The sequence below is a fragment of the Lithobates pipiens genome, unplaced genomic scaffold (genome assembly GCF_037356315.1).
Source record: "Lithobates pipiens isolate NorthernLeopardFrog02 unplaced genomic scaffold, aLitPip1_a1.2 Scaffold_22, whole genome shotgun sequence".
Lineage (NCBI taxonomy): Eukaryota > Metazoa > Chordata > Amphibia > Anura > Ranidae > Lithobates > Lithobates pipiens.
The window spans coordinates 43,163,665-43,179,910 of NW_027507784.1; the positions used below are offsets into that span (position 1 = coordinate 43,163,665).

At 43.4% G+C, this 16,246-nt stretch overlaps 1 protein-coding gene across 1 annotated transcript in view; it reads right to left on the reverse strand.

Annotated features, from left to right (window-relative positions):
* The window catches only part of LOC143923699 (natural cytotoxicity triggering receptor 3 ligand 1-like), a 35,462-nt gene extending 21,720 nt beyond the window's left edge, over positions 1–13,742 (reverse strand). The window contains exons 1-2 of the mRNA XM_077447503.1: positions 13,586–13,742; positions 480–806 (exon numbers count right to left, since the gene is read on the reverse strand). Of these exons, the coding sequence (XP_077303629.1) occupies positions 480–806; positions 13,586–13,631 (373 nt within the window). The 5' untranslated portion in view covers positions 13,632–13,742. The remainder of the gene's footprint in view (positions 1–479; positions 807–13,585) is intronic.
* Between the last annotated feature and the right edge of the window lie 2,504 nt (positions 13,743–16,246).

Genomic DNA, 16,246 nt, shown 5'->3' on the forward strand with positions numbered 1-16,246 from the left:
CGATAGAAACTTTTTCCGTTGGAAAAATTGAGAACACCAGCAAAAGTCTGATGGAGCATACACACGGTTGCATTTTCCGACCAAAAGCTCTCAGCGGTCTTTTGCTGGCGGAATTTGCGATTGTGTGTACACAGCATTAGTCCTTGCCAAAGTCACTTAAATCCTTACACTTGACAATTTTTCTGCTGTGTCAACACACCAATTTGCGACAACATGTTCACTTGCTGCCTAATATATCCCCACCCACTTTCAGATGCCAAGATAATCCTTGTTCTTCACGTTACCTGTCCATAGTCATAATAATATGGCTGATTGGGGGGGACCCGAAGGGGGCTAACCATTCCATAGTCTTGCTAAAATAAAAAAAGTTTGGCTTAAGATATAGCTAACTGGTGGTAGTGGAGGGAACTGATAATGGTTCATTAGGCAAGAAAATAAATATTCCTGTAACAAAAAAAACAAAATTTGAATTTCTTTACCTGAAATTTCTACTTTGATCTCTTTCACTTTTCGTGAAGGTTCTTTGGTCACTGAACATGTGTAGGTTCCACCATCTGATAGAAATGTATTAGAGATGGTCAGATCAGCGATTCCATTCAATGCTTGAGCTTCATCCAATGAATATCTGGGATCAGATGTCACGATCTTATCATATTGTAGGATGAGGTTTTTTTCTAAATACCAAAAAACTATAAAATTTTTGGGATCTACAGGAAGTGTATCTGCGGTGAAGGTGCAGGGAATGTGGGCATTGGATCCAACTCTGGCTTCATATGTAGAAGGTCCCGTCATCTGTAGAGCAGCACCTGCATGAGATAGAAATCAAATTTATACTTCCAGTAAGATGGGGCCAAGCGATCCCGTGTTCACATAGAACTTCAAATCACATCCAAGAGAAATAGAACTATTTCCTTGCATGATTAGATATTTGGCATAAACACAGGTCTTCTTCAACTTACTTTAAGCCTAGATTCACATATATGCGATGCGGGAAGCAACGCCGGGTTCCCACACCGCTCCTCTCCCACAGGCATCTCACACTGCCCTCTGCTGCCATTACAATGCCAATGACACCCCCAGATTGGCTCACAGATCACAGTGTGAACTCGTACAGGAATCGGATCACATTGGGTGAGAACACCCATGCGATCTGGTTCTAGTGCGGTGAAAAAAAAAAAAGTCTCTGCACTATTTTCCTGCGAATCCAATGTAAGTTCAGTCATACAAATGTATGGCTGAACTCGCATTGCACAGACATTGAATGCGATTGGCACCGCAGTGCGGGTGCGAATCACATACGATGTCTGTGTTCGCACAAGTGTGAACCTGGGCTTAAGGGGTTCTAATCCCACATGGTTTTTCACCTTAAAGCGGAGTTACACGCAAAAATGGAACTGAAACTTCCGCACTCCTCGCCCCTTTACATGTCACATTTGGCATGTCATTTTTTGGGGGGGGGGGGCTTCATTAGGAGGACTTCCTGTCCCACTTCCTCCTTCCGCACAGGGACCACCAAGGCAACTCCTCCTTTCGCATTGGGCGGCCCCTCCCTCTACGCGATATCCTGGGACACGCAACAGGTGTTCCAGGAGATTTAAATTCGGTGCATCCCTACTTACAATCCACTTTTTACTACAGGTAAGCCTATAATAATATATTTCCTAAACCTGCATGGTTTAGGAGATATCCCCTGTATCCCCCTATTCATATCCTCCTATATCAGCATGTGCCGACGTCATCGGCACATGCACACTGAAGCAATGGCTCGTTCGTGCCGTTGCTTCAGCTAGTGTGCCATTACGGTGGCGCCATAGCGGCTCCGGCCAAACACAGCGCCAGAGCCCCCAATACCCGGAATTAACTCTGGGATCGGTGTTCCTGGCTGAATCGGTGTACTGGGACCGTTGCAGGGGCTTCGATCTAACGTGAGTATTTCATAATCAGCTAGTTTTCTATGTATACTAGCTCATTATATATTTGTCTAGCAGGTTTTTTTTTGTGGGTTTACAGCCACTTTAACTGCTTGATCACTGGGTGCTTAAACCCCCTTCCTAACCAGACCAATTTTCAGCTTTCGGTGCTCTCACATTTTCAATGGCAATTACTCAGTCATACAACACTGTACCTATATGAAATGTTTGTCCTTTTTTCACACAAACAGAGCTTTCTTTTGGTGGTATTTATTTACCTCTAGATTTTTTCTTTTTTGCGCTATAAATCAAAAAAGACTGAAAATTTGGTAAAAAAAAAAAATATTCTTTCTTCCTGTTAAAATTTATTGTAGAGTATTGGCGAGCATTGGCAGATTATTGCAGTGTTGCAGAGTATTGCACAGTATGGGCAGAGTACTGTCACAGAGCAGCGCTGTGGGCACTACACATCCAGCCCACAGTTCTGCTGCCATCTCTCCCCCTCACCCCTCTCACTGTACTGATCGGTACAGACAGGGGAGGGAGGGACCGGCGTCATGACATGACGCCGGTTTGTTTACAAGTGATCGATCCGTCATTTGATGGAGTGATCGCGTGGTAAATGGCTGATGGACCCGGCGGGAGCGCGTCCCAGGGGCCGCGCAAGAGCTAGATTCTGGGAGGACGTCCATGGACATCTACCCAGAAAAACACGACCGCGCTGTAGCCATCTTTCGGCTATGGCCCGGTCAACAAGTGGTTAAAAATGTAATTTTGTAACTTTTGGAAATGTCAGTAAAAACTTGGCTGTCATGTCAGTACACTTCAATCTGGTAGGTTGGCAACACTAGCATACACATACATAGGGGAGGTGACTGGATGGCGCAGGAGGCAGCTGGTCTGTCTTATGGAGTAGGGGCACACGATCTCATCTGTGGCTTGGTGCGATTTAAGGCATGCTATAGAGCGGTGCACGAACGCACCAGACCCAGGTGAGTTCCCTATGATAGGGCTTTGCTTTCAGCAAATAAAAGCTTTTAAAACGGTATCACACTATGGAAGTCTCTTGTTGATATTTATATATGAGGATGGCACATCTTTGAGCAGTCTATGGACCGTGCAGCCTGACCTGGAATCCGATTTGATGATTCAAAAGAGCGTATTGACCAAATTTAATTGTGAGGTCACACGCTCTGAGGGGAGCGGCCATTGGGGGCCATTGGAGTGAGGAGCACCTGAGTGTAATCACTGCTGCAGATCGCTATATTCAGTCACCTATCAAGTCATGTTTTTTAGCTCTGTATTAGGCTACTTTGACACTGGGGTGCCGCGGGAGCTGGCGGTAAAGCGGCGCTATATTTAGCGGCGCTATGCAGCCGCTAGCGGGGCAGTTTTAAAAGCCCTCAGGGCTTTCACACTGGAGAGACAGCAGCGGCTGTTTCAGGGCGCTTTCCAGGCGATATTTTTAGCGATGTAGCTAATGTTATATGAAATGTGTGTACATTCATGCTGTATGATGTTATAAGCTGTATGACGACATTAGTAGCTTATATTTTATTATTTCATTCTCAGATTTGATTTTATAGGCACATCAACTTCGTTTTTTAGGTTTTTGCTGCAGGTTCAGCAGCTCATTAACCATTTAAGGACCGCCTCACGCCGATATAAGTCGGCAGAATGGCACGCTCCCGACCCGGTCCTGAGCTCCGTGACCCTGGCCACGGGACCAGCGGACCGATCGCTGCTGGTGTCCTGCGATTGGGTCACAGAGCTGAAGAACGAGGAGAGGTCTGTGTAAACAAACCTCTCCCCGTGATTCCTAGTGTGGCTGTCACCGATCGTCTGTTCCCTTTTATATGACGTCACATGCCAAGCCACGCCCCCTACAAAAAAAAAAAAAAACATCACAAATCCCCTACACTGCCCCCTAGTGGTTAACCCCTTCACTGCCAGTGTCATTTACACAGGAATCAGTGCATTTAAATAGCACCGATTGCTGTATAAATGACAATGGTCCCAAAAATGTGTCAAAAATGTCGGATGTGTCCGCCATAATGTCGCAGTCATAATAAAAAAATCGCTGATCGCCGCCATTACTAGTAAAAAAAAATTTTTTTATAAAAATGCTATAAAACTATCCCCTATTTTGTAAATGCTATAACTTTTGCGCAAACCAATCAATGATCGCTAATTGTGATTTTTTTTACCAAAAATATGTAGAAGAATACGTATCGGCCTAAACTGAGGAAAAAAAAAGTTTTTTTATATATTTTTTTGGGGATATTTATTATAGCAAAAAGTAAAAAATAATGCAGTTTTTTTCAAAACTGTCGCTTTATTTTTGTTTATAGCGCAAAAAATAAAAACCGTAGAGATGATCAAATACCACCAAAAGAAAGCTCTATTTGTGGGGAAAAAAAGGACACCAATTTTGGTTAGGAGACACGTCGCACAACCGCGCAATTGTCAGTTAAAGCGACGCAGTGCTGAATCGCAAAAAGGGGCCTGGTCCTTTGGCTGCAAATTGGTCTGGGGCTTAAGTGGTTAAAGGGTTGTAAAGGTAAATGTTTTTTCACCTTAATGCTGCTGTCAATCACATACACTGAAGCGGAGTGCCGGGCCCGTGTGATATAGCGAGCAGCTATAGCCGGTGGCTGTATCACGGGAGCGCGCCCGCAGGTGCTTCTCATCATGTGAGGGAGCTCGCATGAACGTGAGAAGTACCTGTGGGAGGAAGCAGAGACAGCCGCCGAGGGACCCCAGAAGAGCAGGTTCGGGGCCACTCTGTGCAAAACGAGCTGCACAGTGGAAGTATAACATGTTTACAATCCCTTTAAGGGAACAGTGCAGCACATGATTTTTCTATCTCTTTGTACCTCACACCTTAGTATGGGACGTGATTAGTGCTAGCAGCTGTCATCATAGAGCTGGGTGATTTTCTAAAAAAAAAAAAAAAGCTGCTGGCAGGAGTTTTTAGGCGAGGTCGCAGTTTCGTCCGGCCTCGCAGACTTGGCCGAAGCCGTGGCCTCGCCTAAAAACTCCTGCCACTAGCACCTCAGGACCATGGCGGTGGTGAGAAAAAAAAAATCGACAAAAAAAAAAAAAAAAAACACGATTTGACCTCTCAACAACTCGATTCAAGATTTAAATCAATTTTTTCCCCCGTCCGTCATCATGATATTTGAAGATAGGGGAACTTTGTTTTTGTAGCTCGCAAGACCTTTACTATTTTAACACTAACATACACATACACACAGGTTGAAGTGGATGGACTGGTTTTTTCAGTCAACCTCACCTACTATTGTCTGCAACTATGTAAAAAAAAAAAAAAAAAAAAAAAAAAAAATCACAATGGATGTGTGCTAAAGAGACTTGTGAGGTTCTCTGAGGCCCCTCTTTTGTGGTGAAGATGTCATGATTGATTATGAATGATTATGAATGTTTATTATGAACTATATGACTATGTACAAGCCTGTAGACCTCATTGTTGAGAAGGTTTGGACTTCTACTCTCAACCCCCGTTTTTTCACTGCCTGAGTTGGTGTTTTGACAAGCTGGTAACTCCTAGATCCTTACTAACATCCCTCAAACTCTTCCTAGTATATTGATAACCAATTGAAGATTTGGATTTTTGACCTTCATGTCAGATCTGAGGAGATGAGCCTTTGTGCCATCGGCTCCTTCCTGGTAATAGGCCTATATATGGAGGCGGAACCAGTAATCATCTCTGATTTTAGAAGCAGCATGTTGGGCAATGTCCCTTGGCTAGAAAAACCTCTGAAACTGTGTGTGTGTGTGTGTGTGTGTGTGTGTGTGTGTGTGTGTGTGTGTGTGTGAGATATAGATTATATATATATATATATATATATATATATATATACACATACACACACATACATATATATATATACATACACACACACACATACATACTATATAAATATTTCTTGGGAAAAACTCTTCTTCAGGAGGTGTATATATATATATTATATATACATACACACACACACACACACACACACGCACGCACGCAGTATCTCACAAAAGTGAGTACACCCCTCACATTTCTGTAAATATTTTATTCTATCTTTTCATGTGACAACACTGAAGAAATGACACTGAAGAAATTTCTTTGTACAATGTAAAGTAGTGAGTGTACAGCTTGTATAACAGTGTAAATTTGCTGTCCCCTCAAAATAACTCAACACACAGCCATTAATGTCTAAACCGCTGGCAACAACAGTGAGTACACCCCTAAGTGAAAATTTCCAAATTGGGCCCAAAGTGTCAATATTTTGTGTGGCCACCATAATTTTCCAACGCTGCCTTAACCCTCTTGGGAATGGGCTACCAGAGCTTCACAGGTCACCACTGGAGTCCTCTTCCCCTCCTCCATGATGACATCACAGAGCTGGTGGATGTTGGAGACCTTGCGCTCCTCCACCTTCCGTTTGAGGATGTTCCACAGATGCTCAATAGGGTTTAGATCTGGAGACATGCTTGGTCAGTCCATCACCTTTATCCTCAGCTTCTTAAGCAAGGCAGTTGTCCTCTTGGAGGTGTGTTTGGGGTCGTTATCATGTTGGAATACTGCCCTGCAGCCCAGTCTCTGAAGGGAGGGGATCATGCTCTGCTTCAGTATGTCACAGTACATGTTGGCATTCATGGTTCCATCAATGATCTGTAGCTCCCCAGTGACGGCAGCACTCAAGCAGCCCCAGACCAGGACACTTCCACCACCATGCTTGACTGTAGGTAAGACACACTTGTCTTTGTTCTCCTCACCTGGTTGCCCCCACACACGCTTGACACCATCTGAACCAAATAAGTTTATCTTGGTCTCATCAGACCACAGGACATGGTTCCAGTAATCCATGTCCTTAGTCTGCTTGTCTTCAGCAAACTGTTTCTGGGCTTTCTTGTGCATCATCTTTAGAAGAGGCTTCCTTCTAGTACGACAGCCATGCAGACCAATTTGATGCAGTGTGTGGCGTATGGTCTGAGCACTGACAGACTGACCCCCGCACCCCTTCAACCTCTGCAGCAATGCTGGCAGCAGTCATACGTCTATTCCCCAAAGACAACCTCTGGATATGACGCTGAGCACGTGACCTCAACCTCTTTGGTCGACCATGGCGAGGCCTGTTCTGAGTAGAACCTGTGCTGTTAAACCGCTGTATGGTCTTGGCCACCATGCTGCAGCTGAGTTTCAGGGTCTTGGCAATCTTCTTATAGCCTAGGCCATCTTTATGTAGAGCAACAATTATTTTTTTCAGATCCTCAGAGAGTTCTTTGCCAGGAGGTGCCATGTTGAACTTCCAGTGACCAGTATGCGAGAGTGAGAGCGATAACACCAAATTTAACACACCTGCTCCCCATTCACACCTGAGAATTGTAACACTAACGAGTTACATGACTCCAGGGAGGGAAAATGGCTAATTGGGCTCAATTTGGACATTTTCACTTAGGGGTGTGCTCACTTTTGTTGCCAGCGGTTTAGACATTAATGGCTGTGTGTTGAGTTATTTTAATGGGACAGGAAATTTACACTTTGATACAACCTGTACACTCCTTTACATTGTACCAAAGTGTCATTTCTTCAGTGTTGTCACATGAAAAGATATAATAAAATATTTACAAAAATGTGAGGGGTGTACGCACTTTTGCAAGATACTGTGTGTATGTATATATATATATATATATATATATATATATATATATAATATACATACACACACTCTATATATCTCCTTGTCCAGCTGGTACTTTGAATTCCTGTTTCTTTATATGGAGTGTGGAGAATAAGGTGCTCTGGATTACAAGGAGACTTTACCAAACAGTACTTAACTGGCTCTTAAAATGTGATTAACCTCTTCCAGACCACCTTACGCACATTTACTGTGACAAGGCGGCCCGGCTGTGCGAATCAACGTACTTGTACGCCGCTCTGTGCAGGAGCCCCTATGGGTGGCTCACGCGCATGCTGATTGGACAGAGGCGGAGCCAATCAGCGGTCCTTCCCCAGAGAAGCAGAAACAAGGCAGATCGGCGTTCTGTCAGGGGAGAACATGGAGATCTTGTGTTCCTGCTTTCTCTGCGTTTCCCCCAGTCAGACCATCCCCTGAACAGTTAGCAAGCACCCCCTGCAGACACACTTAACCCTTTGATCGCCACCGGTGTTAACCCTTTCCCTGCCAGTGTCATTTAAAAAAATAAAAATAAATAAAAAAAATCGCTGATCGCCGCCAATACTAGTAAAAACAATAAAAAACATTTTTTAAAAGTCCATAAATCGATCCCATAGTTTATAGATGTTCTAACTTTTGCACAAACCAATCAATCAACATACGCTTATTGGGATTTTTTTTTTAACCAAAAATATGTAGTATACTACATTTTGCCTTAAATTGTTAAATAAATTCGATTATTTGCATTAGATTTTTACTTGGTGTGTTTTATAGCAGAAAGTAAAAAAATATTGTTTTTTTTTTTTCAAACTTGATCTTTTTTTGTTTAAAAAAATAAATAAATAAATACACCACAGAGGTGATCAAATACCACCAAAAGAAAGCTCTATTTGTGGGGAAAAAAGGGACATCAATTTTATTTGGGTACAGTGAGGCACAACTACGTAATTGTCAGTTAAACAACGCAGTGCCATACCGCAAAAAAAAATGGCCTGGTCATTAACCGCTTGCCGACCGCCGCACAAACATTTACGTCGACACAATGGCACGGACAGGCAAATGGGCATACAGGTACATCCCTTTAAATCTGCCGCCGTGTCACCCCGCGGGGATAACCGCCATCGTCTCACGGAGAGGAAGAACGGGGAGATGCTAATGTAAAACAACCATCTCCCTAGATTGTAAGCTCTAACGAGCAGGGCCCTCCGATTCCCCCGTCTTGAATTGTATTGTATTGTATTGTATTGTAATGTCTACCCTAATGTTGTAAAGCTCTGCGTAAACTGTCGGCGCTATATAAATCCTGTATTATAACAATAATAATAAAAATAATAATCTCCCCATTCTGCCTAGTGACAGTGTCACTGATCACCGCTCCCTGTGATCAGGAGCGGTGATGTGTCACACACAGCCCCTCCCCCCCACAGTTAGAATCACTCCCCAGGACATACTTAACGCCTACGCTGCCACCTAGTGTTAACCCCTTCACTGAAAGTCACATTTACACAGTAATCAATGCATTTTTAATTGTGAGTAGTCCCAAAATAGCGCCAAAAGTGTCTGATGTGTCTGCCATAATGTGTCAGTCAGCATAAAAAAAATCGCTGATAGCCGCCATTACTAGTAAAAAAAAAAAATGCCATAAGGCTATCCCATTTTTTTAGACGCTATAACTTTAGTGCAAACCAATCAATAAACGCTTTTTAAACAAAAAATATGTAGAAGAATACATATCAGCCTAAACTGAGGAAAAAAAAAATGTTTTACATATTTTTTGGGGATATTTATTATAGCAAAAAGTAAAAAATATAGCTTTTTTTCAAACTTGTCACTCTATTTTTGTTTACAGTGCAAAAAAAAAAAAAAACGCAGAGGTGATCAAATACCACCAAAAGAAAGCTCTATTTGTGGGGGGGGAAAGGACGTCAATTTTGTTTGGGAGCCACACCGCATGACCGCGCAATTGTCAGTTAAAGTGACGCAGTGCCGAATCGCAAAAAGTGGTCTGGTCATTTGGCAGCCAAATAGTCCGGGGCAGAAGTGGTTAATGACAAGGAAGGGCTAAAACTACTTACAAGATGAAAGTGAAAAACAGGCATATCAATGCATCCATTGCATCCTTGACATGGCTGTTTTTCACTTTCATCTTGTAAGTAGTTTTAGCCCTTCCTTGTCAGTAAAGTGTTTTACTACTGCACTTAGAAGCTCCTTCTTCTCGGTTTTCTTTTATATACCTATAAACTCAATTTTAGTCATACATTTAGGCCAAAATGTATTCAGCCACATATCTTTGGTAAAAAAAAAAAAAAAAAAAAAAAAGAAGAAGAAGGTCAATAAGCGTAATTTATTGGTTTGCGCAAAAGTAATAGCGTCTACAAACTAGAGTACATTTTCTGGAATTTACACAGCCTTTAGTTTATGACTACCCATCTCATTTCTTGAGGTGCTAAAATGGCAGGGCAGTACAAAACACCCCCCCCCCCCCCATGACCCATTTTGGAAAGTAGACACCCCAAGGAAATTGCTAAGAGGCATGTTGAGCCCATTGAAATTTTTGCTTTTTTTTTTGTCACAGGTGATTGAAAAATTACAAAAATAAAAATAAAATAAAAATGACAAAGTTGTCGCTAAATGATATATTTCTCACACATGCCATGGTTATATGTGGAATTACACCCCTAAATGCATTCTGCTGCCTCTCCTGAGTACGGGGATACCACATGTGTGGGACTTATTGGGAGCTTAGCTGCGTATGGGGGCCCCAAAAACCAACCACCGCCTTCAGGATTTCTAGTGCCGCATACACACGATCGGAAAAAGCTCTGATGGTTTTCCCGATGGAATTCCGACGGAATTCGGCTCAAGCCGTCTTGCCTACATACGGTCACACCAAATTCTGTTCGTTTATAACGCGGTGACGTACAACACGTACAATGGCACTAGAAAAAGGAAGATCAATAGCCAGTAGCCAATAGCTTCCGTCTCGCAGTTGAATCTGAGCATGCGTGATTTTTGCCGTGTCAGAATTGCATACACACGATCGGAATTTCCGATAGAAAGTTTTTCCGTTGGGAATATTGAGAACATGCTATCAATTTTTGGCTGGCGGGAATTCGGACAGCTAAATTCCGATGGAGCATACACACGGTCGCATTTTCCAATGAAAAGCTCTCATCTGTCTTTTTCTGGCCGAAATTCCGATCGTGTGTACGCGGCATAAGGGTGTAATTTTTGATTTCACTCCTCACTGCCTATCACAGTTTTGAAGGCCATAAAATGCCAAGATAGCACAACCCCCCCCCCCCCCCCCCCCCCAAATCACCCCATTTTGGAAAGTAGACACGCCAAGCCTTTTACTGATAGGCATGTTGAGTCCATGAAATATTTTATATTTTTCCACAAGTTGCAGGAAAATGAAAACATTTTTTTTTTTGTTGCACAAAGTTGTCGCTAAATGATATATTGTTCAAACATGCCGTGGGCATATGTGGAATTACATTTTGCTGCTTCTCCTGAGTACGGGGATACCACATATGTGGGACTTTTTGGGAGCCTAGCCGCGTACGGGACCCCGAAAACCAATCACTGCCTTCAGGATTTCTAAGGGCGTAAATTTTTGATTTCCCTCCTCACTACCTATCACAGTTTCGAAGACCATAAAATGCCAAAATAGCACAAAACCCCCCCAAATGCCATGTTTGAACAATATATCATTTAGTGATAATGTTGTGTAAAAAAAAAAATTGAATCACGATTTTACGCCTTTAGAAATCCTGAAGGCGGTGGTTTTCAAGGCCCCATTACGCAGCTTTCACATTGCCTGCGTCTGCGGTAAAGCAGCGATTTACCGTAGTTTTTGCGGTCGCTTTTTGGCCGCTAGCGGGGCAGTTAAAACCGCCTGAAAATCGCTGCTGCAGTGGCGCTCTGCTGGCGGTGCTGCCCATTGATTTCAATGTATACACCACTCCTAAAGCGCTGCAAAGAAGCTGCTTGCAGAACTTTTTTGATGCCCCGCCAGTGCAGCGCCCCAGTGTGAGAGCACTCTGGCTTTCACACTGCGATGGCAGCTGAGGCTTTTTTTCAGGCGCTATTTTTAGCGCTAAAGTGTCTGAAAAACGCTTGCAGTATGAAAGGGGTCTTAATTGAACAAGCTGAAGTTAGAAGCTGATTGGTTCCTACGCACAGCGGCACCAGATTCTGCACTCTCCAGTTTTAGTAAATTATCCCCTTGATGTCTCCATAGGGGAGGATATCTCATCTGCCCAATATTATCATGTAGGGGGGCTCATCATTAATAAAGTTACATGTATAAAAGTAAATAAAATAAAAAAAAATTCACAAAAAAAAAAAAAAAAGTTAAATCATCCCTGTAGAAATCCAAATGCAAAAGCATGTATAGGGCGTGCACGTAATCATTATCCGCTTGCGGACCAGCCGCCGCAGTCTTACTGCGGCAGGTTGGCTCCGCTGCGCAAAATCACGGTATATTACCTGATCTCGCGAGGCTTGCATAGCAGGTGCGCGTGCCCACCGCGAGTCCGACCGCTAATGTAAACAAGCTCCCCATTCTTCCTAATGACGGTGTCACTGATCTCTGCTCCCTGTTATCAGGAGCAGAGATCAGTGATGTGTCACTGCTAGCCAATCCCCCCCCACAGTTAAAATCACTCCCTAGGAAACACTTAACCCCTTCCTAGCCAGCTAGTGGTAAGCCCCTTCACTGCCAGTCACATTTACACAGCAATCAGCGCATTTTTAACCGCGCTGATTGCTGTATAAATGTGAATGGTCCCAAAATAGCGCCAAAAGTGTCTGATGTGTCCGCCATAATGTCGCAGTCACGATTAAAAAAAAAAAAAAATCGCTGATCACCGGCATTACTAGTAAAAAGAAATAACAAATTATTCATAAAAATGCCATAAAACTATCCCCTATTTTGTAGACGCTATAACTTTTGCGCAAACCAATCAATATACGCTTATTGCGATTTTTTTTTTACCAAAAATATGTAGAAGAATACGTATCGGCCTAAACGGAGGAAAAATATGTTTTTATATATTTTTTGGGGATATTATATATATATGTAATTATATATATTATAGCAAAAAGTAAAAAAAAAAAAAAAAAAAAAATACAGCTTTTTTTTTTTTCAAAAGGCTCTATTTTTGTTTATAGCGCAAAAAATAAAAACCGCAGAGGTGATCAAATACCACCAAAAGAAAGCTCTATTTGTGTGGGAAATAAAGGACGTCAATTTTGTTTTTGGGCGGAACGTGGCACGACCGCGCAATTGTCAGTTAAAGCGACGCAGTGCCGTATTGCAAAAAGTGCTCTGGTCAGGAAGGGGGTAAATCCTCCCGGGGCTGGTTAAAGTACCCCCTATGGACATTTTTTTGGGTGCTGTCGTTTTTTGCCATTTTATTGCGTGCAATTTTAAGGCTTGATATGTATCCATTTATTTGAGACGACCTCGTCTTTTCTATTTTACCCAAAACAGGTGTAACGGGTATTATATTGTGTTTACACAAAGACCCCTTTCACACGGGGCGTCTCCGTTAGACGGACTTCGCTTGCTCACTGTCGGGGGGAGGGGAAATCGCTCTGCTGAGCCCGGCTGAGCAGGCGGATGACAGGTCCGTCTCCGCTCACTGTACAGGTGGACCCAGTCCCTCTATGGGCAAATCGGGTGACAACAGACTGCCTGTCCGTTTTCATCTGATCGACTGATGGAAAAATAGGGTCACCATCCGCCTGGATTTTGTGGACCGGAACCGCGGCGGATGTCACATGATGACATGTCACCGCTGACATCCGTCGCTCCATAGGAGTGAATGGAGGGTCCGATTAGATCTGCCTGAAAAACTGACAGTCGGATCTGATCGGACAGCCCGTGTGAAAGGGGGCGTAACCCTCTTTTTAGTAAGTTTTTTTTTCATGAAAATATGCGTTTGCTGCACAAATACTGTGAAAACATTAATTGTAACTGACCTGTGGAGGACAGGAGAAGGAAAAGCCAAAGTGTTCTTCCATTCATCGTGAGGTTTGCTTCTCGTTTAGGTAAAGTGCTGACCCCCTCGGTGTCTCTGTTGAGAATGTGAGAAATGTTGTCACGTCAGATTCCTAGACTTTGTTTGCAACTAGAAGGCTGAAGTCCGATAAGAATTCTTTCATTTTCCTTATTGTCAAAACGCTGAAAGAGTTAAAACCCTTCATGAGCAGGCCATTTTTTGCTATTCAGCACTGCACTATTTTCACACAAATGGAGCTCTCTCTATATTTCAGCTTTATTTTAATTTTTTTTGCAATAAACAAAAAAATAAAAAATACATTTGGAAGAAAAAAAAAACAACAATATTTTTTACTTTCTATAAAGATATAGCTATAAAAATGTACAAACAAAATGAAAAACAAAAATATCTAAAATTTCTTTGGGGTAAAGGGCCAATCACAGCTGATCCCATGTAAACAAATGCTGGTTATCGCCATTTCCTTTCCTCAGCGCTGTCACTGTGTGAGGACAGGAAAGCTGAGAACCGGCTATCCTGTGACAGCACACACTTACACTGATAATCAGTTCCGCCCCATCAGTGCAGCTTATCAGTGCCCAACATGCATCCTCGTCTCTGTCACCCATCATTGCAGCCCCATCAGTGCAAATCAGTGTCCATTAGTGCAGCCCATCAGTGCCCATTAGTGCAGTCTTATTAATGCGTCCTCATCAGTGCAGCCCATGATTGCAGCCCCATCAGTGTCCATTGGTGCAGCCTCATCAGTGCAGCCCATTATTGCAGCCTCATCAGTGCATCGTCATTGCAGCCCATCATTGCAGCCTCATCCATGCATTGTCAGTGCTGCCCATCATTGCAGCCTCATCCATGCATCGTCAGTGCTGCCCATCATTGCAGCCTCATCCATGCATCGTCAGTGCAGCCCATCATTGCAGCACCATCAGTGTAGCCTCATCCATGCATCGTCAGTGCCGCTCATTATTGCAGCCCCATCAGTGCCAATCAGTGCCCATTAGTGTAGTCTCATCAATGTGTCCTCATCAGTGCAGCCCATCATTGCAGCCCCATCAGTGTCCATTAGTGCAGCCTCATCAGTGCAGCCCATAATTGCAGCTTCATCCATGCATTGTCAGTGCCGCCCATCATTGCAGCCTCATCAGTGCAGCCCATCATTGCAGCCTCATCCATGCATCGTCAGTGCAGCCCATCATTGCAGCTTCATCCATGCGTCATCAGTGCCACCCATCATTGCAGCCCCATCAGTGCCAATCAGTGTCCATTAGTGCAGCCTACAAGTGCCCATCACTGCAGCCTCATCAATGAGTCCTCCTCAGTGCAGGCCCATCAGTGCCAATCAATGTCCATTAGTGCAGCCTTGTCACATAGCTCCCAACTGTCCCTGATTTAGAGCAATGTCCCTCTGTCCCTCATTCCTCCACGTGTCCCGCATTTTGGTCTGATCTATGTAGATGTATATAAAATTTACTTTTTATCTTTCATAAAGTGTTTTCCAGAGCCAAACCTTTCATCTGATTTATAAATTCCTGAATTTGTACATTTCAAAAGCCAATATAAAGGAATAGTAGTGGTAAAAAAGCACTTGTGAGTTTAACCAATCTTGATTTTTTGTACAATTCTCCTTTTAAGGGGGCGTGGCAAGGGGTGAGTCCTATGCCTGCATACATTTGCTGATAGGTGTCCCTCATTCCCATCTCAAAAAGTTGAGAGGTATGTCATCAGTGCAACCCATCATTGCAGCCTCATCAGTGCCTATCAGTGCAGCCTCATCCATGCGTCATCAGTGCTGCCCATCATTGCATCCCCATCAGTGCCAATCAGTGTCCATTAGTGTAGTTTTATCAATGCGTCCTGATCATTGCAGCCCCATCAGTGTCCATTAGTGCAGCTTCATCAGTGCAGCCCATCATTGCAGCCTCATCCATGGGTCATCAGTGCCGCCCATCATTGCAGCCCCATCACTGCCAATCAGTGTCCATTAGCGCAGCCTATCAGTGCCCATCAGTGCAGCCTCATCAATGCGTCCTCGTCAGTGCAGGCCCATCAGTGCCAATCAGTGTCCATTAGTGCAGCCCATCATTGCAGCCTCATTAGTGCCTATCAGTGCAGCCTCATCCATACATTGTCATTGCCGCCCATCATTGCAGCCCTATCAGTGCCAATCAGTGTCCATTAGTGCAGTCCCATCAGTGTCCATTAATGCAGTCTCATCAATGTGTCCTCGTCAGTGCAGCCCATCATTGCAGCCCCATCAGTGCCTATCAGTGCAGCCTCATCCATACGTCGTCAGTGCAGCCCATCATTGCAGCCTCATCAGTGCCTATCAGTGTCCATTAGTGCAGCCTAATAAATGCGTCCTCGTCAGTGCAGCCCCATCAGTGCCAAGCAGTGAAGAAGAAAAATGACTTTGGCATGTTTTAGCAGAAATTTTTTTTTTTTTTCACAATTTTTGTGTCTTTTTTTTCGCTTGTTTAGCAAATAACAAAAAACCCATTGGTGATTGAATACCACCAATAGAAAAGCTCCATCCCCAAAAAAAAATTATCATGATTTAGTTTGGGTACAGTGTTGCATGACCGCACAATTGTCATTCAAGGTGACAGCGCTGGAAGCTGAAAATCAG